Source organism: Podarcis pityusensis, assembly GCF_964106645.2.
Source record: "Podarcis pityusensis genome assembly, chromosome: 11".
NCBI lineage: Eukaryota > Metazoa > Chordata > Lepidosauria > Squamata > Lacertidae > Podarcis > Podarcis pityusensis.
The window spans coordinates 28104423-28128017 of record NC_138036.1 but is presented as its reverse complement, the minus strand read 5'-3'; the positions used below and the strand labels follow the sequence as shown (position 1 = coordinate 28128017).

The 23595-nt window shown below is 37.4% G+C and overlaps 1 protein-coding gene and 1 long non-coding RNA gene across 11 annotated transcripts in view; one reads left to right on the top strand and one right to left on the bottom strand.

Annotated features, from left to right (window-relative positions):
* LOC308458350 overlaps positions 1–11116 on the top strand; it is a 156579-nt gene extending 145463 nt beyond the window's left edge. For 5 of the 8 annotated variants that reach the window (XR_013977251.1, XR_013977252.1, XR_013977253.1 and 2 more), the window contains 4 exons: positions 3043–3101; positions 5536–5666; positions 7050–7272; positions 10711–11114. This is a non-coding gene — a long non-coding RNA (uncharacterized lncRNA). Of the gene's footprint in view, positions 1–3042; positions 3102–5535; positions 5667–7049; positions 7273–10710 lie in introns of all 8 variants that reach the window. The other 3 variants (XR_013977256.1, XR_013977257.1, XR_013977250.1) reach the window with 2 other exon arrangements.
* Positions 1–23595, bottom strand: part of AP3B1 (adaptor related protein complex 3 subunit beta 1) — a 147667-nt gene that overhangs the window by 20993 nt on the left and 103079 nt on the right. For all 3 annotated transcript variants that reach the window (XM_080972376.1, XM_080972375.1, XM_080972377.1), the window contains 2 exons: positions 7371–7602; positions 4609–4693 (listed from right to left, as the gene is read on the bottom strand). In XM_080972376.1, coding sequence (XP_080828502.1) covers positions 4609–4693; positions 7371–7602 — 317 coding nt within the window. The remainder of the gene's footprint in view (positions 1–4608; positions 4694–7370; positions 7603–23595) is intronic.

Genomic DNA, 23595 nt, shown 5'->3' with positions numbered 1-23595 from the left:
GTGAGACATGGGGTAAGGGCTGAAGTTTAGAAGTGGCCAGGCAGGCCCTTCACCAGCGCCCTCCGGGCCCTGAGGTAAAGTGTGTGTGTGTAACAAAGCTCTCGTAACTTGCTACCACCAGCGCTAGTTGCTTGGTAACTGTGCACAACCACTTTAAGCTGCCAGAGAGCAGGATGGAGATGAAGGAACCCCTCCCACCCCACCCCCCGCTGGGTCCCTGCTCATTTTCACTGCCACTGCCACTTTTACCACACCAAGCATCAATCTGTTTCTATGCCAAAAAAGGTAGGATTGTGTGTTCTTTTTGAAGGCCAAAAATCATATTGTTACCACCTTCATACAGAGAAATATGCAGTGGTTTTGTAGATCTGAAATAAAGCATGGAAAACTTCAAGAAAATAAAGGGGTGGTATTGGTCATGTGTAAGGTGAACATCTTTGTAAGCGTGCTAAATAAGTGTTAGGTCCAATCTTCAAGTTAAGGATTTTCTCTTTACTATCTTTAATTAGATGTATTTCTTGGAAAGCTTTGCTTAATAAAAATAGTGCTTACCAAGGAGTTCTTCCAGGAGCTTTTAATTCTTTATTAGAGTTTTGCATCATTTATATAAGGAACTATTTTAAAACTCCTAAATGTTTTATTACCAATTTTTACCTTTCCTTTATATAATTTGCTTTTACTGAATCGCTTGCTCCAGTACATTACAAGAATAGCAAATTTTGCTATGCAAATCACAGTCAATGATTGGCATCTAAACCAATTGATCTACCCATTACCACTATCTGCCTTCCCACACAAGCCTTACTACAAAGCTATTGATTTAAACAGTGCCGATCGGTTTCCATTTTCTGATTTTGGGCAGGCTAATTAAGAAAGTGAGTAATTGTGATTACATTGCTTCAGGATCAATTACATTTGATGTAAGACAAAGTACTCCTTTTGGAACAATGTAAGGGAAATAATTATAATCAGAAATGGTTTATGGGGGTGAACCTTTTCATAACAATACAGCCAACACCACACATACTTTTATTATTCTGCGGGCTTAACATATTTAAAACAAATAATATATAAAATGATTTTAATAGAATCAGTAAGTTTACATAGGTAAACTATGTTCTATTAGATAGTGTAAGAGAAAAAGGTAAACATTATTTTTGCAGGGGAACTGGTGTGGATTGCCATCTTTGACAATCACACAGAGAATACAGGAAACTGGCATCGAAGGGCAGCACAATGCAATGGCTGCTAGAATGGATTTGGAATGAAGAGGTTTTTATTGAGAACTTGCACTTCAGTCTTGCGATGTCACAGGGGCTAGAGTGCTAGGCAATGAAAGTATCTCAGAACCCTCTGTAGGAGTGTCAAGATTCAGCCCTGCCCCAAACTTGAACCTGAGGTCTCCACTGGTTCTCCACACTATCAGTGACCATGAAGATATCTGTGCCCCAGGACTGAAGTCTTACACTCCAGCTGCCGGAGTTCCTGGCTAGCTCTCGGACCCACCCACCTACCTTTCCTCAGGACCACAGCAGTAGAAGAGATGTGAGCCAGGCAGAAGCTTTAGAGCCTAGTGAAAAGGAAGTGGATGGAAGCACCTCCTTGGACCAGGGCCGCCTGGCTCAGAGCCAGGAGGGGGCGAAGCCTGCAGTTTCTATATAAGCTCCCAGTCTGAAGCAACAGCTGTAATCTGAGCTCCAGCTTTTTTGATGTGGGGAACTAGACAAAGTGGCAGTTGACCGGAGGAAACCTAGTGCCTTGCCCCTGTAAGTTTTGGGTGTCACTGACTGTTGTTTGAGGATCACCTTACCAGCTGGATTTTGGCTGAGAGACTGAGGTGGATTGGTGCTGTTGGAGGCTGTATTCCTAGAATTTTAAGGAGTCCGTTCGCCTGCTGGTGACGGACTGGCCCCATTTGTACATCCCATTTAGAAAGTGTGGGAGAAGAATATGTGTTATTTGGTACTCCTTAAAATATTCACCTAGCTAAAAGTTTAAAATCCAACCTCTTTTTAGCAACATAATTTTTCATTCATTTTAACTGTGTGTTTTAAAAAACCTTTAATTGAGTAGTAGAATAGCAACTATTTGGTTTCTTATTTCAACTCTAAACTTGGTGCTTAGCTTGAGCTGTGTCATTGGGTTCACATTGTCCAAATCATTAAAATGAATACACCACTGGTGTCTGAAGCAAATCTATTTACAGTGACGTTACTCATAGACCGGTGTTGAAGAATATTGATCTTTCTTGTTTGTCTAATAGGAAAATAATAAACAATTACTAGGCAATGTTGGAGAAAGTAATCAGTTTTTATATATCACTAATACAGCAGACCTCCCAAAACATAAAGGTGATGATCTGCATAAAATCAATGTGTTATGCTACATTGCTTATATTTATCACTGCAAAGAATCTCAAGCCTTCAGTGGCTTAAGTCTGGAACTGAACTATTAGTTTGCTGAGAGAGGGGCACTCAAAAGTGCACATACTTTATATAAAAACATGAACATTTAAAAAAAACATTCTATGCAAGATCAACATACTATAATGCCAAATCATGCCAGCCTTTAAAGATGCTCAAAAGCAGATCATGAATACTGTTATTATATCACTCATAAAAATGCTGCAGATAATTTTAATACCTTTTTGAATAATCTAAAACATGATAAAGGAACTATTGGATTTTTTTTAAAAAAAACACACCATAAAATTCCACATGCAAGGAAGTATGAAGCCAATATCACTTTGTGGAACAGAATAGTGAAATTACATCTACAGTATATGAACTTCAGCATGTTTACTTCCCAGATTTCCTTAGCTAGAATGTATGTTTGCTCTCTGACTATGGTTTATTTGTTGAAGCACCAGCAAATATCAGGTTAACTAGCCTGCTGAAATTACAGTAAAGAACTGTTGATGATCTTATGGAAGGCTAAGCAGGGAATCACACCAGCAAAAAATCTAATGGTATAATGAATGTTAAGCAAACACACATGACTCTAAGTCTACAAACTAATTGAGACTCATCCACTATCTTGTAGGGGGAGACCTGGTGTGTCTGGCTGCCTCCAGAACATGAGTGGCACTGCTGAATACAAAAGTAAGCCAGCTGAGATTGGTGGAAGGATGTCACAGGCCTACCAAATTGGTAAATCTGTGCCTGGACTGTGCTACTTCAGGCTTCAAATGGGAGGCTCTTATCTAAATGTTCTCTCCCCTACCACAAAACATAACTTCATTACATTATTTTCTGATCCACAATATTAGACAAACAATTTGTTTAAGAATTTGTTTACCTTAGATTACTTTGGATTCATACTTTTAGGATTGAGGGCAGGGGAGAAAAGAAAGCAGCCCTTCTTTCACACACTTAAATATATAACTGAAGAACCAACTATACATATTACAACACCTGGGAGTGGAAGGAGCCCAGATAGATTTCTGGGACCCTCCTGGTGCAACACATCCATATGCTCTGCATACTTTCATAAGGGTCTTGTTAGCAGGGGCTGGGTTTCACTTTGGCCTGATTTGCACGTCACAGTAAGCCAAACTATTGCTTGCTGGAATTGCACAAACATGTTGGCTCTTGGAGAACAGCTCAAATCTGTACTGCTCCATGGTTTGACTTAGCGAGCCACCCAAACTCTCCTCAGCCACAATCTGTAACTGTAGGACAAACCTTGGTGAACAAGGGCAGGGTAACGGGCAAGTCTTGCCTTCAATTAAATTATGCCCTCAAAGAGGACATTTCATCATTCATTCTTATGGGGAAAGAGTAACCATTCACTGGTGCAAATGAATGTTAAAGGGGTACAACTCCGGGACATTATTGGGGAAAAGGCTAAATCTGTCCCCTGTTCCCAATATGGAAAACCTATTGCCAAAGCTTGTGATGCTGGTGTCAAGGAACAAGCTTTGTTTCTTCGTTACACATAAAATAAAGCTGCCTGTTCACCCACAGTACTCAGTGGAAACCACCTCAGTACAGAGATCCTTTTCTTGTTCACACTAGAAATGATACCAAAACACAGGCATGCAAATGTTAAGTACTGAGCTTTTCAGAGGAGACCAAACAGATACTTTTACATATGACTAGTCCGATATAATGGAGGTGCTCATTATTTTGTAAACCATTTTCTGTGGTAAGCAGAAACACTTCCTGAACTTCTTTTGTCTAAAGGGGTGGGGTGTCTGGGGTGGTGGGCTTTACAGTAACCATGGTTCTTTAAGGTGACTGACTGCTGATTTCAGCCCCTGGATACTGACAAGCTATGACACTGTTGCCAATCTAAATATACTAGCAGCAAGAAAACAATGTATTAATTAAATTGTGCATTATGTAGTTATTTGGAGAGCCATATTATCAGTATAATTATTTCATTTATTAAATTTCTATTGTGTTTCTATAAAAACACAAAAATAGAACTTTTCCATCTCTGTATTAAGCATACTGATCAACCTTCAGAGGCTTAAATAAAACCTGCCTTAGCATAATGCGTTAATATTCAAACAGCACAACAGGACAAAAAAATTGTATTTTCTTCCATTCATTTCCCCCACACATTAATGATCTATTTTTGAAAAGCCACTGCAGCGTAACTTACCACAACTGGAAATTGGCAGCCTGGGTAGAATCACAAAAGTCAATCCCTACTGAGACTGTCATAGATTCCCCAGGTTCAAGAGATTCTATTGAATAGAACATAAAGCAAAACATTGAAAAAGTTAGATAAATCAGTGTAACAACAAGGCTTTTGAAAACTTGTATTAGGTTCTGCTTACTTTAACATATTCCTTAAACATTTACTGACTTTGCAAAATTTTAGAAGAAATATTTGCTTGGCTTTTGATCAAGTGTTAGTCATTGGAATGATGAAGAAAATAATTAGATAACAGGGACTGTTAACTGACCCTTTGGGGTTCTCTTCAGTGAGCTGCATGTAGATACATATTTATCAGTGTCAGAAATGACACTGGAGATATTGAGATAACCTTGGTAGGCTGTTACTTGAAAATTCTCTGCTATAATAAGTTAAGAACAAGAAATCTTATCAAACAATTCTTCCAATTTACAGAAAATACCTGATTCAACTGTTGTAATGTATTTAACTTTGAGATTTAAGAACAATTTGCTTATTTGTCAGAGAAATTTAAAAGGATCAGTGAAGAGAATACCTTTGTTCCATCAATTTACTAGAAAACTATAGCAGCCTTTATTTACAATGTCAGAATATGTGTGCAATATATTACATGCAATAATATATTATAGTTATTGCATTAAAATACCCAAACATTTAAATCTTAACTAATGGGTAAGATTACTTTAACATGAAACATCACAGAACCTGTTTCTAGAAAAAGTGCTATCCAAAATTTGTTTAGTTAAAACACACACACACACACACACATTACTATACTGATTATTTTGATCACAAAGTATGTTATCTTACTTTTAAATCTGATTCTCTTGAATTGCAGTTTATCTTCCATGGTGCTTACTTGTTCTGTTTTTATATTTTTGCTGAATCCAGATTCTAACCACCAATATAGTTTCTTACTTCACTTTATATTTCACTGAAAGCTCTTCACAGAACTAAAGATTATTCGTCATATTACTCTATGATGTTCATTTCACTTACAACATATAGACTACACATTCTGGGTATGTATGAATGCACTGCTTTTTAATTAAACTGGCTTTACTCCATTCCTGCTTCTTAGGTCTGATTCATATATTTAAGAGAATAATTGTGTGCATGCTTGCACTGAAGTAAGTCTCACTAAATTCAACAGACCTTACACAAGTGTGATTAAGATTGTGGATTAATCAAGCAGTCTCCTCATAAGCATTGTGGGGAATAATGAACAGTCAATATAAGGCATAGCAATATGTGCAGAAAATTCTGGGTTTGAGCCTCATGTTGAGCAAAAGATTCCTGCATTGCAGGGGACTGGACTAAATGGCCCTTGTGGTCCCTTCACTCTACAAATCTATGAATTCACATATTCTCCTTTCCTTCTTTTTGAAGGAACTTTTTGCAACTTTTATGTCCATATGCCCTTGTCTTGTCATGATACTGATATGCTGTCATCCATTTTTCATCTCATTTACTTGCGACTACAATGCTTTCTATGGGGTGCTTTATCTGAAGATGGTTCAAAAGTTTCAGTTGCCACTCAGCAATAGCAAAATTTATAGTAATAGTTTGCAGAAAGTGTATTGCTCCTTTTCTGGCTCTACTGCACTGGCTTTGTATTAGATCCCAAGACCTATTCAAAGTGCTGGTGAGAATTCCTGAAACCCAATTCCTCTCCGCTCTCATGAGTGAGCATTTCCCACTACACCAAAAGACCTTCTGCTCATGGCAAGAGCACCAACTGATAATCATGAAAAATGCTAGAATATGATTATGAATGTTCTTAGAATGAGAGAGTTGGAAGGGATCCTAAGGGTCATCTAGTCCAACCCCAGTGAAGACTAATAATTATGAGTTGTTCCCTCCCCCATTCTGGTGTATTATTATGAATCATCCTAACGGATCTGTCCTTCACAATTATTAACCTACCCTAATACTTGTGATTTCCTGTACTATTACAGGAAATACCTCTATTTTATGTGTATGCATCATTAAATACAGCCCTGTTCAAGTTCTTTATTAACATCCAAGGGCAAGAAATGTGTAGAGGGCACGTGTTCCTCTGAACTAGTGCAATGAGATTTCCCCCCTCTCCTCTCCTATGTGGTCCCATAATCACTCTGGGGTTGGGGGAACCCCAGAATAGATTTTGGGGGAGGCGTTGGGGGGGTGTTGTGTTGTGTAAGGAGAAATCCTTGTAGTACTGACAGAACATTTTGCTTAGCACTACACTGAACACAGCCCTATATTGCTAACTTTACTAGCAGTATTAATATTCCAATGTTATTAATATATGTATCAATACATTTTACACACTTTTTAAAGTTTTTGCAATTAATTAAATTGCATTTAAAAATCTTAACACTGCTCTATTCCTGCTATTTAATTGAGATGCTACCCTGTTTCAGGACTCTGGACTGAGAATATGGAATATAAACTGAAAAATGAAAAACTTCCCTACCACCTATCTGCAGACCAATCAAAGAAGTACCACAGATATCAATAGGACTGTGGACATTACTATGCACTGGATTGCAAGTCATTAAATAACTATGAAGGTTCACCTAATTGAACCACAGAAAACAGTTGACAGTTAAAAGATCTACCTGCTCCTGGAATCAAAGGTTCGAGGTTTGTTTGTTTTTGAATGCATCTAAGTCTTAAAAAGTTAAGATGCTACAGAGGCTAGAAAAATATATTGCATAGTTTCAAAATTATAGAACAATTACCTATTGGGTTAAACACATGCACTTTCATGCCAGTAGGCAGCTTTTTTTCGCCTAAGTGGATATTTTCTATCTTTTGGTCAGTGGTGTTAGCCAAGGTCACTTGGACAGATACCATCTGATCATTGTAAATGCATGGCTGTCTTGAGAAGTGATAATGAGCTGCTAATCCTTTCCCACTCATTCGGTGCAGGAGTTCATGAGTTCTGGCTGGCACAAAGGCTGGAACACTGACCTATTGCATAGGAAAAATTAAAAGTTAGTAAATACAGACTATCAAGTTCTTGCATGGGTAAAAAAAAAAAAGATGCACGAAATCAATATTACATTCTATGCATATCTAAAATGCAAGGATTAGACTGCATATTGCTTTCAGGTGAAAACCTGTAAGGAAATAATCAAAGCAACATGTGCGGAAAAAAGGAATTTGATAACATTAAAATCTACAGAGGGAAACAGAAAGGAAGAAATGGGGATGAGCTCACTGGTATTCTTTGTATGCATAAAGTCTAAGTTTCAATTCTTGGTATCTCCAGTTAAAAGTGAACTCATGTAGTAGGTTCAAGAAAGATCCTCTGTCCAACACCTTGAGAAACTACTGCTGGTCATAGCAGATGATACTGGAACAGATGGACCAATTCTGCAGTATAATACAAGCCAGCCTGTACATATGCAGTCAGCTGTATATCACCAGAGCATTAGCTATTTTTTTTAAACTGTCTTTCACATAATGAAAACACACAAACCAGAAATCCTACCTCTTCCCCCAGAGTTCCTTATCTACAAAGCAGTAAGTGTTAACAGCGGTATTTTTAGGTTCTAAAGATTTTAAATTTATAAGATAGAATGATTCTCCACCCATTCATAATGATGCAGCAATTTCAGAATCAGAAAACCAGAGACCATTCATTTCATTGTTATAGTAAAAATAAATATCATGACCATTATTGGTTGTCAAACGTAGTAACAGCTTCCTTAAATGTGTACATTCATTGTATGATTCACATCCCTTAATAGAGAGAACATCCCCAGACATCTCTCCCTAGTAGACCTCGGTTTGCAGTAGATCTTACTCTTGGTTGAGTCTAGAAACACAGCCAACTTGTCTAGGATATCAAGAGAGGCAGCCATAGAACTGGCACAACTTGCCACTGCTAACAGGAAAAGGATCAAGTGTCATCTCTGCAGTCACAGAAACAAAAGGAAATTGCAACAAAAATCTGCTTGAGTAGCATTAAGCTGTGTTTTCAAGGCCTGTAAGATTTGTTGTTACATAACGTCCACAGTGTTAATTGCGCAAAAAATTGTTCTAGATTTAAAGAACTGAGGGGTCAGTTAGACCCTCTTACCGTGTACTTTACATTATGGAATAGGCTTCATTTCAATTATTTATGCATGGAAGGTAGCATGGTTTTGTTACTTGCAAATGGTGCCACTCTGAATACTTTCCAACAGATAATCTATTTGTACAACTTTCTTGGAGTACATTTGACTGCAAATGCACCTCGACCCCTTTTGACCCTGATCCAGTCAAAATTTTCCACTGATGGTAGATTAGATTGCTCTGCAAAAACATTTCTATGCTTAGTGCTGTGCAGAAAATAGAGCGTTGTGGAGCATAGATAAGGCAGAAGGTGGTAAGCAGTTTTTAAAACTGAGTAGAATTTTTTTATTTGTTTGGAAAATTAACGTGTTTTTAACTGTTTTTATTTGGTATGTTTCTTTTTATTTTTCATTTTTTTGGTTATATCTTAAAAACTTTATTCTTTTTTCTGTATTTTGTATTTTCTTGTATTTTTATTTTTTTGTTTTTGTGTAATTCTTGTATTCTTTGAAACTTTAATAAATATCATTTTTAAAAAAAGAATTTTTTTATTTGTTTAAATCTTAAGTTTTTCTAATTGACAAATTGTACAATTTGTCTCCCAGTTTCAAAAAAGCTACCTACGTCAAGATTTTTGCAATATGCACATTTAAATTAAATGTATTAATCTTTAGTGTACCGAGGCTACATTTAATCAATTTAACATCAGATCATTAATCATCTGATTTTTAATCTAGCTAAAATAATCTTTATGCATACATATATGTACGATAATTTTTCAGTGATCTTCAGCTGCACATAGGAACAAGCATTCCTCAGCAGGGCACTGGCTTCACTCATGTACATAAACAATATTACATATGGTGGAAGGCGGGGAAGAGGAAGAAACCCATTCAACCTGTAGAACCTTGTTTCATGTTGCTGTTTATGACCACAGCTTGCGTCAGAGCGTGAACATTTGGTACCAACCTCTTTTGCTGAATTTTTACTGTTCTGTTTTGGCTGGAACCATTTTCTTTTATAACTGCATATTATATTGTTGTAATCTTCCCTGCTGCCTTATGGTGAAGGGCGGATAAGAAATCTTACCAAAAAACATCTTACCAAATAAAGACATTTACACCTAACAAGCAGAATTCTTTTTGCTGCTCAACCTCCCCCAAGCTAGACATTATATGTAAGCACACAGGTCAAAAAGTATTTTAACCCGTCAGAAATAATAAAAAACCATTACTGGAGCATGAGCTATACAACTGAAGAAACTCAAAATAGCATCAAGTGAAATTATTTTATGTAGGCTGATTCAATACAAATGTTGTAAATATGTTTAAATGAAGCCTCCCCTAAAGAGTTAACATGCATTTAGGAACTGTATGATAAACCACTACAAATCATATTGGCATACATTTAAGAAAGTCATCTATGTACTTTTAGATGTTTTATGAAAATAACCAATCAATTCTGCAGCCACAACATTATTTCTAAAGGAAATCTGTGTGCATATAGATACAGGAAGACAAACCACACATATTGTATCAGTTTATTACAGTAAGCAAATAAGCGTGGAATGAGAGTGCACATAACTGTCTACTTAGTGCTTACTGAAACATTTATAAGAGCTGTTATCGCCCTAATAACAGACAGACAGCGTGCAATTTTAGAAAGGAGAAAAGCTTCATATTTTCAACACTTCACTAAAAAGTAACTGAAGAGTGTAAAATGAAAAATACTCTGTGCAGTTAGCTGGTAATGGACCATATTATCAACTCAAGTTAGATTTATATGATACAAACTAATCACTAATAGTTATTTTATGACATGGCATGTCTGCTTCCTGGGGGGGGGGGGGGCTTTAAGATTAAAACTGTAAAACTTTTAACGCCACTGCCAAATATTTTTTGAAAAAGAAACACGCAAAATTTCAAGTTACTATTTTCTAAGATGCTTTTTCAAAATGTGTAACTCAGCAATCCAATCCAGGGACCTGTTTGTGTGTTTCAGTGTCCGGAAATAGTCCAGTAAGTTGCCTTTTTGGCTGCAAGAATCATGCAATATTATAGTATAAACACAAAAAGAGACCTGCAAAGCATTCCACCAACCACCTATGACAGTTCACTAAGAGCCTGATAAACCTCCTATTTCTACCCGAGACTGCAAAAACAGAAGGCTGGTATCAGCAGCATTTGGGTGTGGTAAAACACAAGTTGTAAGAAATGTATTTGCTATGGAAGGTGTAACCAGTTAGCATTGAAGTGATAAATATGTAATTAAACTTATAAACATTAGATGTTGCCCTAAATTCCAGGTTCTCCATAAGTATTTCTGTTGTTAGACACTGAGTTTATTATGCTGATAGTGAAATTTCCCACTGCTTTTGCAAATCTAAAATGCACTTTTGCATCAATTCCATTTTAAACACAATTCATGATTTAAATAAATACAACTGATATTTTAGAAATGCATGCTTCTACACGAATCTTTTTGAGGTTAATGCAGATTGCCCAATCTTGCTATCCATACTGCTCTAAATGTATCCTTTCTGCTAAAATGTAGCTATTACTGTCTCCTACTTGGTCCCCTTCTAATTTTAACCGACATGTTTTCCAGTTCAACACCACTGTGGTCAGAAGCTTCTATTGATCAGATTCAACACATATAACAAAAGAAACTTGTCTGGATGAAATATACATTTTGTTCAATGAATGTCTATTGTGTACAATCAAAGGAATCTTTAAAATTATGTTTTGTTAACAGTGAGGGACTGAATAATTTAATCTATCTTTGGAAGTAACTTTTCAATGGCCCTTCTATCTAAGACATAATCCAAAAATGACCTAGTAAGCTATGAGCTATTTCCTCCTACATATACTATGTGGGTATGCTCCAATAACTCTGAAATTTAAGAGGAGAAGGGAAGGGGCATCAGATTAGAGTTTAAAGAAAGAAAGGCTTGTGGCATTAAGGGGAAAGTTACCATATGGAAGAAAATCAAATGGAAAAATATTAACAGTAACTGTTTTCGTCCATTAACTATTACAAATTGTAAGCAAATAAAAGTACTGAATGTTCTAAAACAGATAAAGCATCTTAAAAAGCAGAGATATCACCTTGCCGACAAAGGTCTAGATAGTTAAAGCTATGGTTTTCCTAGTAGTGTTGTATGGAAGTGAGAGCTGGACCATAAAGAAGGCTAATCGCTGAAGAGTTGATGCTTTAGAATTATGGTGCTGGAGGAGACTCTTGAGAGTCCCATGGATTGCAAGAAGATCAAACCTATCCATTCTTAAGGAAATCAGCCCTGAGTGCTCACTGGAAGGACAGATCCTGAAGCTGAGGCTCCAATACTTTGGCCACCTCATGAGAAGAGAAGACTCCCTGGAAAAGACCCTGATGTTGGGAAAGATGGAGGGCACAAGGAGAAGGGGACGACAGAGGATGAGATGGTTGGACAGTGTTCTCGAAGCTACCAACATGAATTTGACCAAACTGCAGGAGGCAGTGGAAGACAGGAGTGCCTGGCGTGCTCTGGTCCATGGGGTCACGAAGAGTCAAACACGACTAAATGACAAAAATAAATACAGTATCTAAAAGCAACAGCCTGAATCCAATACATCTCCTGCACAAGCAGGGACATTTCCACATTGCACAAGGAGAGGATCTTTGATTTCCATTGATCCCCACACTGCAACTCTCCCCAATTCCAGGATTAGAATTGGGACATTGATGAGGCATTGTGGAACCACTGGATCTTTCAATACAATCTCATCTGGATCTGTAGCCTGCTGAAGAGTGTGGTCGATTATATTGTTGTCGCAGACAAAAGGACTGATGTTGTTTATCTTTGTGTCCATCCTTCTTGACAGGAATCTTTTGTTTATCCATATCTCAAAAAGGACTTTTTTTGAGCGGGTCCCCATAAAGCTTTCCCCCAATGAATGCGGAATTGGCCAGGTGTCCTTGGGATCCTGCATCTACATCCCAGTTGCCAGATATTGTAGAGCCAGATATTACATTTTGCCAAGATGCTCACTATCACTCCTCTTGGAAGGTTGGCACAATGGAGAACTTCTTTAGGCCATCTACAGTGTGTTTGGGTACATCCCCCCTGGAGGTGAGATCATTGGCTCACAGGATGCTTATTCTAGCCGTAATGCTTGTGCCTCAAAATCCAAGTGGCACCGCCTCTACTCACTTGTCACAAGCATTCCTTGGTCCTCCTTTGCTTTCAGACAGGATAATCGCAGTTGAGGATAAAGTTGCTACTGGCACACCCACAATTAGGGTAGCCAATTGGCCCATAATATTAGTTGGGAAGAGGTAGTGTCTATTCACCAGCTTGCATGATGGTTTGTGTTTTTCCAGTGTTGTCTGCTCAGTGTTCCGCAGCTTTTGGAATGAATCTGGGAAAGGCAGGGTAGCCAGACGTGGCAGTCTATCCAGAAAGGCAGATTTGGCTCCTTTGGTTGCCGCTGTAGCTTTTGCCTCAGTTTCCATGGGTTGTTCCTCAGGGAGTTCCAGGACTCTACTTGCTTTGGCCACCAGAGCAGGAAAAATTTATGACTGAAGAAGCCTACACTTCAGGGGTGGTGCTTTCAACTCTTCTGCAAACAGCTCACCCTCTTTCTTTTTTCTTTTTTCTTTTTTTTTTATATAATCTTTATTAATTTTCCAAAAAAGATTACATTAAGAATCAAAGCTCAGGAACATAGAAACATACATCCAAAAAAAAAAGAAAAAAAGGAAAAAGAAAAAGAGGTTCACCTCTTTACACTTATTTTCAGTAACTTCTTTTCAGGACTTCCCCACGTCTCCTCCTATTGTTTCCCAACTCCAGTTTATTTATTCTAGCAAGTTTTTCCCCTAAACATCCTGTACCTTATTTTATTAAAATTACTTAACCCTAGTTTGATTAAATTCATTTTAATTATAAAATTATACTTTAATTCATTTGTTGTGCTAGCATTTTATTAACGTATACCCCTTAATCCTCTGTATAAGAGTAAAAGAACAAAAAAAAAGATATAAGCATGTTTCTAAAAAAGAAGATACCTTTCCTAAAATTGCCACCCTTTCCCCCCCACGGATTCCCCATTCTTATAAAATATTCTTTATTCTATAAAAATTAAAAGGTAGAAAACAAAAAAAAACTTCAACCCCCTTCGGACTGTTAAGTCCCACCCTTCTCCCCCGGCTTCAATCCTTAATCAAAGTACATTTAGTCCATCTTTCTAGCCTGGTGATCTCACGTCCGAGGCGCGCAAGTCTCTCACAGTTCCTTTCAGCCGATTCCTTCGAAAGTCTCTCATGCTTAACTCCCAGGATCGAAGACTTATTTTCTCAATGTTGGCGATGATTCTTTCAGTTAAACCTGTTTGCTTGTGTCCCATATTCCAACATTGTTTCATAAATCTATATGTCCCAAATAGTCCTGTTTTCACCTTAGTCAGTTTAGATTTCTTCTTAGCAGATCTTGGTCTCTCCTCTCCTTTATGTGGTGTCTCAGCCTTCCCTTCCTTCAGCTCCTTTTGCTTGGCAGGTGTCTTTTCCTCCTCAATCTTGGGTTCTTTCCCTTGTCCAGCTGCCTGTGTTTCAAACGATGAGTCCCTTTCCAAATCAGTTAGTGTATTTTCAGATAGCTTCGGGTCTGGTGGGCTTGTAGACAAAACAAGGCCTTTCTCATTCCTCTGTATCAAATTTCCCACAAGAGAGATCAGCTCTTTCAAACCAGCACGTATTTCCTGTATTCCTTGTTTTAGTTCCATTCTTGCAATGTCCAAGAGTCCCCTCTAGAGGGATTCTGGTTTTAATGATCTTTCCCTCTCCGATCCAAAAGTCAGACTTGTTTGTGTCGATCTTTCCTTATTTGTAATAATTTGTAGCAATTTAATCGGTTAAAGTTTCAATTTTCAGTTCTTTCAACTTTGACAGCTAATTTGACAGCTGTCAAAAGTATCTATGTCTCAGCAGGCTCTTAGCTCGGATTGCTCCCGGGCTTGAGTAGGGTGATACTTAATTTCAAACAAAATAATCTCTTGTCCTCCAGCACCTTAGCTTAGGTCTTTTAAATCCGTGAGGTCTGTATTTTTTATCCAATCTCACAAGTTTTCCCGCAACTTTAGTTGTCAAATCCTTGCTTGCACTGTTAACAATATGGAGGAGGCGGACTTCCCTTTTTTTTCATCTCCTCCGTTCGTACCAAATCCAATCCGAAAAATTTATAATCCAATTTTCAAATTACTCACGGGTTGTTGCTCTTAGTTTTGAGTCCAAATTTAGCAGGAAGAAGTTAGCGCTGACTGAAGAATGGCATGCGGCTTCGCTCGGCAGGGGTAGCAGAAGACTCACAGCACCACGCCGCTCCCAGGCACCCGATCCTTAGCCTTTAAAAAGGCTCTCTCACGGGTCGGGGGGGCGCTTACGATGCCCGCCGAGTCACCATGTCCACGTACCCCGTGTACGTGGTTTGTGAGGGTCCCCGTGTCGCCGGCACGGTAAGACCCGATCCCCTGCTGAGCCGATTCCCTCCGGAGCTCGGAGGGAATCCGCCATTAGACAGACGCGTCAACCCGGAAGTCCCAGCTCACCCTCTTTCTTATCATTTGAGGCCAATGAGGGCTCAGAATCCTAAAATAAAATGCCCAGGTGACTGCCCTCTAGGATCCCTTGGGAAATGGGCAGAATCCAGATCTTCATGACAGAGAATTCCTACAATTTATTTTCATGCCTCAGTAATTAAATTATTTTGTTAAAACAGTGCATGTAGTTCTTAAAATACCGTATTTCAAGTACAAGAGTGAAATATGATTCACCACATTTCTCTGAAACGTTATGACTGGTTTTTACAAGATGTAGCTGGAAGCTTTACATTGACATACTTCATAAAGCCAAATCCTCCAAGTGCCCTGGAAATGTGAGGTGCAGTAATGCGAATGTGGCTTGTGCCATTAGAGTGCTTTGAAATATGAGTACTCCTCATGAATATTAAGGTCTGTCATATGCCACAGATTCCCTTCGAAACAGTTGACTTCACAGAGACTAGATATATGCTCTGGTTTTAAAAATATGCTTAAGTACTTTGCTGAACCAGTCATTAACTTGCAAAGTTGTCCACTTGCAAATAACTTTTTAAAAAAGTGCTCCATTTTTTACCTTGCTGAAAGTAAAAGCAATATAGAAATTAAATTATGTTGAACTCTTCCAGAAGTTTCAGCCAGGCACCTAAATGCGAAGATTATTGGGACCTGCCAAATTGTTCTGGAAAAGGCATCCCAAAGCAGAGCTGCCACTACAGAGAAGGCTCCATCCCTAGTAGCTGTGAAGTACCCCTCCAAAGGTTGGGGCACAAAGAGCAGGTCCTCAAAATAAAATCTTATCAGGCAGATTCATATGGAGAGTATATAACAAGGGTGCTTGTAGCTCTGACCATGCAATGAAAAAATATTTGACCCCTGTAGGAGCCTGATAATGTCCTCAAACATCATACACACCTTCACCCCAACCTCAGGTTTCTGTGTCTGACAACTCTCCCTATGCACTACATACTGTATGTACAAATGCCATTACACATATCATGCAGCAATATTTGTTGTAGTTTGCAAAAGATTAGTGAACTGATAGAGTGCTTTTTTCTGCAAAAGAGTGGTACTGTAGTTGCAACTCCTTTATCACATAGTTAGAAGAACAGGAGAAAGTGAAATAAGGGATAGTGGTGGAGCAGGGAGCACCAGAAGAGGGGCAAAAAAACTTTATGTGAATAACTGGGTGAAAATAAGCCATAACAGCCAGCACAAAAACAATGCCTTTCTTTTGTAGGATAGAGCAAACAGAATTTCCCTTGCAAGGACAGCAGGGGGCAAAGCATGTGAATTCCTAACCTATATGTAGGTCTCGCTTTATAAACACCATGGATTTTCTGGAAATCATTTGTTAAGCGACCATTTGCATAATTAAGTCAATGATCTCCATTCGTGTAACGAACCAATAACTTCCATTGAGTCACATGGGAAAAATCAAATGCATTCCCAAACCACAGAATCTGTGGTGCATATATCAAGGTTTGGGTATTAAATCCTTGTGTTTGGATAAGTGAATTCTTGCATAGCCAGCACTTGTAATGCAAGACTTGCATGTACTTAAAATGAACTGATTCCTCTGCCGCCCAGCTTGACAGACTTTCCTAATTCTCTGCTAAGAAATGTGGAGATGGTGTTTCATAAACAGAGACCAGCATCTTCTGTGCCATTTTTGTCTATTTTTGCTTTGGGGGGATGTTAACATTTGTTTCTGACAAGGAAAACTGCATTTCCAAAGAGTGATTTCACATATGGCAGAGATGCAGGTGGGACAGGAAATGCAAGTGCCTTGCAACTGTCTATTTTATATGAAGTTGCTCACCATGGAACTATATTTCCTGGGCTTTCCTTTGAAGGCATAATCGGGAATGTAAGATCTCAATCATGTTGGGATAGCTTCCATGTTCCATGTAAGCTATTACTAGAAAGTACAGTACTCAAAATTGTAAGGACTGCATGCTTCAGCCTAAGAAGGAGAAGCTGATCTGTGTGGATGGATAACTGACCCTCAGAATGTCAACCAATAATTGGGAGTAGAAGCCTGTGCTGGAATAGTGACTCCCCCAAGACAAAAACAGATCATCAAAAACGTTCAGAGAGGCCTGCACTATGCCCACCACCCTTACAAATTCCCTCCACCTGAAGCTCACATGATCAAGGGAAAAGTCCTTGCACTAGAAAGAGGCTCTTAATTTCGGTAGAACAAAATCTCTTGGTCCCAATCATACATGTCCATGCCTACCTCCCTTTCCTGATTTGTTTACTGATTTTACAAAAAACAACCCTAAGATAAAACATGTTTTATTCAACAACCAGAGTATTTTATGAACATGTGCTGTATAAGTTATGAAAGCTTTAGGAATATTTATACCTTTTAGGCAGGGAATTCAAAATCGACACATTATGGGCTGTACATTTCCAAATCAATTTACTCATCTAGCACAGCATGTGCTACGCTGCCACGTTGGTCCAACCCACAAAGCCTCAATTCCAAAATCCACAGTTGGACGATGCCTTTATCAGGACTAACCAAAATGTCACAAAAGTGTGGCAAGGAAGTTTCTTAAACTTATTTTATAAACACTCACAAACCACAATGACTTCAGGGCACATATCTTACACTTTCAGAGAAAGGTAAGAGCGCAGTCAGTTTGCTGTGGAAGAAAAGACAGGGTACTGCAGAGTTTTGCTTTTTTCAGGCAGGACAGAGGGTTGATTTGCATAATATTTTCTATATGAAATTATGAAAGCACCTGGAAAGCACTCCCTAAATAGTCCAGGATCTGTATATAAACAATCTATTTCTTTCCATATACTAAACAAAGTTTGTCACTGAATAGCACTAATTATGTCCTCAGCTAATAAAGTGCATTATCACCTTTTCTGGGATTTGTTTCGACTTTGTCACTGAACATCTTAATTCCAAGCTCCTGTTTGAGCTCAGTGCTTTGACAAGCACCATCACTACTCAAGGTCTGTATGAAGGAAGCTTCAAACTGCATATTATCACACATTGGCAAAACTCAACATTTTATGAAGGGCCTCTGCTCATACTGACATCTTCCTATCATGTGTAAATAAGGTTTGTAACCTTGACTTTAAAGCCCAGCCTTTCTACCTTTTTCTTTTTCCTAAACAAGTGACAAAGAACAAGGAAGCTGATTGAAGGGATCCATTATGTATCAACTTAAAGAAAGGCAAAGTGATTGATGAAACTAGCAGTCACCTTCACTGCTATCTACTGCACCTGTATCCTTTTTGTCAAATGACCTGAAAATCCTGCTGACACATTCACTACAAGGATACACTGTAGTTTTGAATACTTTTATTTGCCAGAGAGTCTTTAGGGACAGGTTTTTAGAGCCAAAATGAGCTTTTCAGACTTTTTCGTCTAGTGTTCTCAAATCTCTCTCTCAAAAGATTATTGTACAAATCCATCTGGAAACAACAACTGGTAGAGGCAGGTGAACTGCATCTCTCCTAAAAGATTTCCTAACACTGAGTAGTTTTGAATTATTCAGTGTCATGAAATCTTTTAGGAGAGATGCAGCTCACCTGCCACGACCAGTGGAATTACTGTGTATGAAATTTAATTTGCTGTTATTTAAGTTGGGATTAAAGCTACACCCCTGTCACTTTTCATACTGAATTTAGCTACACTTTTTGAAAAAATTTCAGCCAACAAACTGTTAATCCTAAAATTGCGTGTCATTAATTCTAGGGTTGTCAAACAATTAATTTTTTATCATCTGGCTTTAATTATTTTTAAATTAATTTGCATTAAAACATAAATAAGGGCCTTTTCAAAGATAGCAAAGGAAGACCGCAGAGTGTTTTTTTGTTTGTTCATAAAATTATAAGTTCCCTCTTACTGTTTGAAAGATTGGTCATTAATATTTTTCATCAATAGAACTGGAGTAATATAAACTTTCCCTTTTTACTTTAACTTGCTAGAGTGAAAATGGTTTCAAAATCAACAAGTTCAAATCTCAGCAGTATGGAAGAATATCCAGATATATTACCTGGAAGATCCAAATGACATTGTCCTCCATCTTCATTCTTATGAAGACAGGGCACAGTGGTTTCACATATGAACGTAAAATAATCTGCTTAATTTCAATACAAAACTGAAAATAAAACCCATCCCTAAATTTCTCACTAGGGGCCTAGTATATTATTGTGACTTACACAGCGGAGTACCCTTCAAACTTATGCCCAACGATTAAATAGGAGGGCAAATTTTAATTAGTGATTAAAGGTGTAGTTGATTATTTACTGATTAAGTCGGTTAAAACTTTCAGTTCTAATACTTGTATCATTAACCAGCTTCTTAAAGATTCTTTTTCAAAATAACTATTTTCTTCTGTCTGTAACAGAAACATACACACACACATACGCTTTTAATAAAGCTTATACTGTTTTTGTACAGTGAATCTGGTAACAAGTATAAAATGATCTTTCTATTTTTATTTTTTTTAAATCCAGTTAGTATTAGGACACTTGAGAGGCAGGAAAATCTCCAAAGGAGCTGCTGTGCTCTGTGTGGGACACAGAACCATTTCCTCTGGGCATTTATTACCTGTTAAAAACCAATCTTTTGGTGAGTGGCAGTTCAGGGTTTTTGAGAGCAAGCTGCAATATTTCTTCGGGTCTGCAGAGTCATAATTAAAGCTGAACTGAGTGGAATTGGAGAGGGAAGGTCAGCGAGGTGCCGTATGAGAGATGAGGCTGGGCTGATGGGCACCAAATGAACAAATTATGATGGGCCCCACTCAATGTGATGAGGTCAAATGCTTGTTTCTACCCACTGACAGTTCAATTTCCCTGCAATGTCTCTCGGTTCTCTATGAGCTAATTATGAATGAAAAGTTATCAACTGCCCATACCAAAAGCGGCTTAAATACCATTTCTTGGAGCTTTTAATGTCAAAATATTGTAAGAAACAGCATGTTGGCCCAGTTTTTGAGCCAACAATACTTGGGTTGATCTAAATATCAGTGATAACACCTACATTTTTGTGACTTATAGCATACATGAGACAGATTTGCCAGCTGTCATCTGCTTAGCAAAAATAATAATTTTATCAAGCAAATCTATATTATGTTTACAATCCATTTCCACAGCAATAGCAGCATTGAGCTCATGGCTTTTCATATCATGGGCTACATAATCTTCAAACAGCACTATATATTTTTCCTGGGACGATGCTACTGGATTATTAGGTTTTAAGCATCAATACTCCAATGTATCCCAGCATACAGATTTATTATCCTAAAGCACCTCAACAACGATCGACAAAATGCAAATTCTTTCCATGGAGCCTGAGTTTAAAGGGTAATTTTCCACATCTTCTATTTATGATGTACAATTATTTTCTTTGCATCTATAAGCACAAACGCTTTCAACTTTTCTGAATCCTATGACACCTGACAAAAAACAAAATGTAACATCTATGTCACCAATTTTAAGATGTCAGTTGCAAATGGCACTTTTAAAAAGACAGTGTTCTTTCCAGAATACCTTGGAATATTTTTGTCCCCCCTCCCCCGCAAAATCAGGATCTTTTCCATAATATCTGATAACAGTACTATTCCTTTTAACATGATACTTCTCTAGTCTTTAATTAATCACTACCATGTGTATCTTGCACCCTATATACAAAACTGATATAGAAAATAGCTATTCTACCTTCATTTATTATAGTAATAAACCACTACTACTGTGCACAGAAACAAAAAGCTCAAGTACAAAAATTCTTGAATCCTCATTTACATTCCTTTTACTATTTCCACCTTAAGTTTTACAACTACAACATCTACAGATAAAGGGTGGTTTTCAAATTTAATAAATAATAATAAAATACAGTAAGTAGGTAGAAGAAAGCAATTCACTCATGTAAGATTTAATGGAAGAATTAAGTGTGGTGTACCTTAGTTTAAGAAACCCACTATGGCATAATGGCAATCATGGCTCTTTTTAAGTGTTGCCAGTGATCACAGTATTTTCTCAATATATCAATTGTGATTGCTGTATTTAGTATACTATCTTGTTAGACATTGTTGATAAAGAGATATTACAATAAAATGATGGCTGTACCATCCTCATGTTTAAGTAGCACAATTAGCAGCAGAGAAATGCAGTCCATTCATTACAGAACCTTTCAGGAAGTTGATTTTTTCTAATTCTTATTGTAATTGCATTGTTCTAATCTTGTATTATAAAGGCAGCTGCTTGCCTATCATTTGTACTTTCCTCGTTAATCCTGACTCAGTGAATTAACCTTTAATTACGGCCGTTAAAATTGAAATGAGCCTTTTGTCTGGCTGGGGCAGCCCCCTTTCAGTGGATGATTCTGATGAAAATTTTTAGGGTCAATGAATATGTCCCATGTCATGTCTGATAGCTGCTAAAGATGTGAGGAGGTAAATGTTACCTTAGAAAGATGTGATTGAAATTTTAAAGTGACTGGTTTTATTGACAATATGTTAGATTTGTGATTGCCTAACAAAAACTATCCACAACCACTATCAGGCATGGTTAAAGCTATGTATGTATATCATTTACATATTATACATGAAATCTTCAATGTATTTATATAGGACAGTTATAAACATGAATAAACTAAGATATTTGAAGGAAGGAAGACAAAGCAATGATACTAGATTTTTATAGATTTATGCTTCTTGTATACAGAGTTCTTACTTCAGTATTAAATCTTTAGCAAGAAATGTTAAGAGGAATAACTTATTTCCGTAATAGTGTTTTCATATATACAATATTTCCATAACAAGAAATACAGTACTACTCTTGGGCAGTTTCTTTTTCAACCATGTTTCATTGCTCAAATTTGGAAAACATTTGGTCTGCAGTCTCATGGAGATGAAGCTTGAAGGGTGCCAGTTGTATTAAAATGAGTAAAAAATTTTAAATTATTATGAGCCTTAAGCAATTAGTTTCTGCATGTTTGCTATGGAGATGAAAATAATGATTAGTGTTGCGTTAGGGAGATTGCCAAATGGAGTTGCAAGTGAAAAGTATTCTTAATGTCCATTTCCTACAAGTATTTTGTAGAATTACCCCATTCTTCTCCCTCATTTAGTGATTTTCTTTAACAGATATTCAGAAGGTACTATTCTAGATCAACTGTCCCTAGAGAGGCTGGTGTGTTAAACCAAAACTCTTGAATCTGTTATTCTACATGAAGAGGGGTCTTCCTACTAAATAAGAAACTTGCTTCTTGCCAACTAGCTAGGAGTAATCATGCTCAGATCCAGTGGTGACTCAGCAACTGATTTCTGCAGAACACACATTTCTATTTCCTTCCTAGAGTTTTCATAGGCCTGCTGCCTTGTAAGAAGAAGAAGAATCTTTATTTGCATCAGCCACTAGCCATAGCAATAAAATAAAATACAATGTACTGAAGATAGAGGTAAAAACTTAACCATACAAAATACATTTTGGAGGTTTACATTAATAATCATATAATAGATCTATTCTAATTGCCCCTGCTTAAAATTCTGCAGTTTTTGCTGTCATCTGGTTATCTTGATCTGCTAGAAGAAAGGACACAGTAGCAAAGGTTGAGCAACCTGGTATGGATAGTAGTAGAGGGGTAATAACTTCACTCCTCAAATCTTTTTATAAAGAGTGCAAGCTAGAAGCACATAAGCTACTGATTCAATACTGCCATCTCCACATGGACATTAGCATTTTCCCAGTGGAATTTTTTGAAATCGACCCTCAAGTACAGCTGAAGGCAGTGTATTTAATCCTGTGCAAGTGAAAGCGCCTCTGTATTTTGGAATTGTAAAATTTTGTAAATAGGGTGCCAATGTATCAAAATGACTAGGTGGAAAATAATCATATAATGGACAAAATTTCCTTACTGTGGCCTAATAAGCTTAAAGTCACCTTAATTGAGATTTAACCTGGGATTAAATTTTGTTTCCTGTTTTTACTTTAAATTGTCTTACCCTGCTCTTTATTTTAATATATTAAAAGGATCTTAGTAATTTGAACTGTTTATTGTCTTCTATATTGTCTTTTATGCATTTTTTAAAATAAAAAATTAAGCCCTGTGTTTCTTTTATAAAGAAAACCATGACATGAATGAATGAATGAATGAATGAATGAATAAATAAATAAATATGACAACAACAGATATATATCTGCAATTGTCCTACATCATTACCTATTTAAAGACACAGCTGCCACAATTCTGCAATGAACAGCTATGCATTTAGGGAAAGCCTAAGTACAGTCGTACCTTGGAAGTCAAATGGAATCCGCTCCAGAAGTCCGTTCGACTTCCAAAACATTCGGAAACCAACGT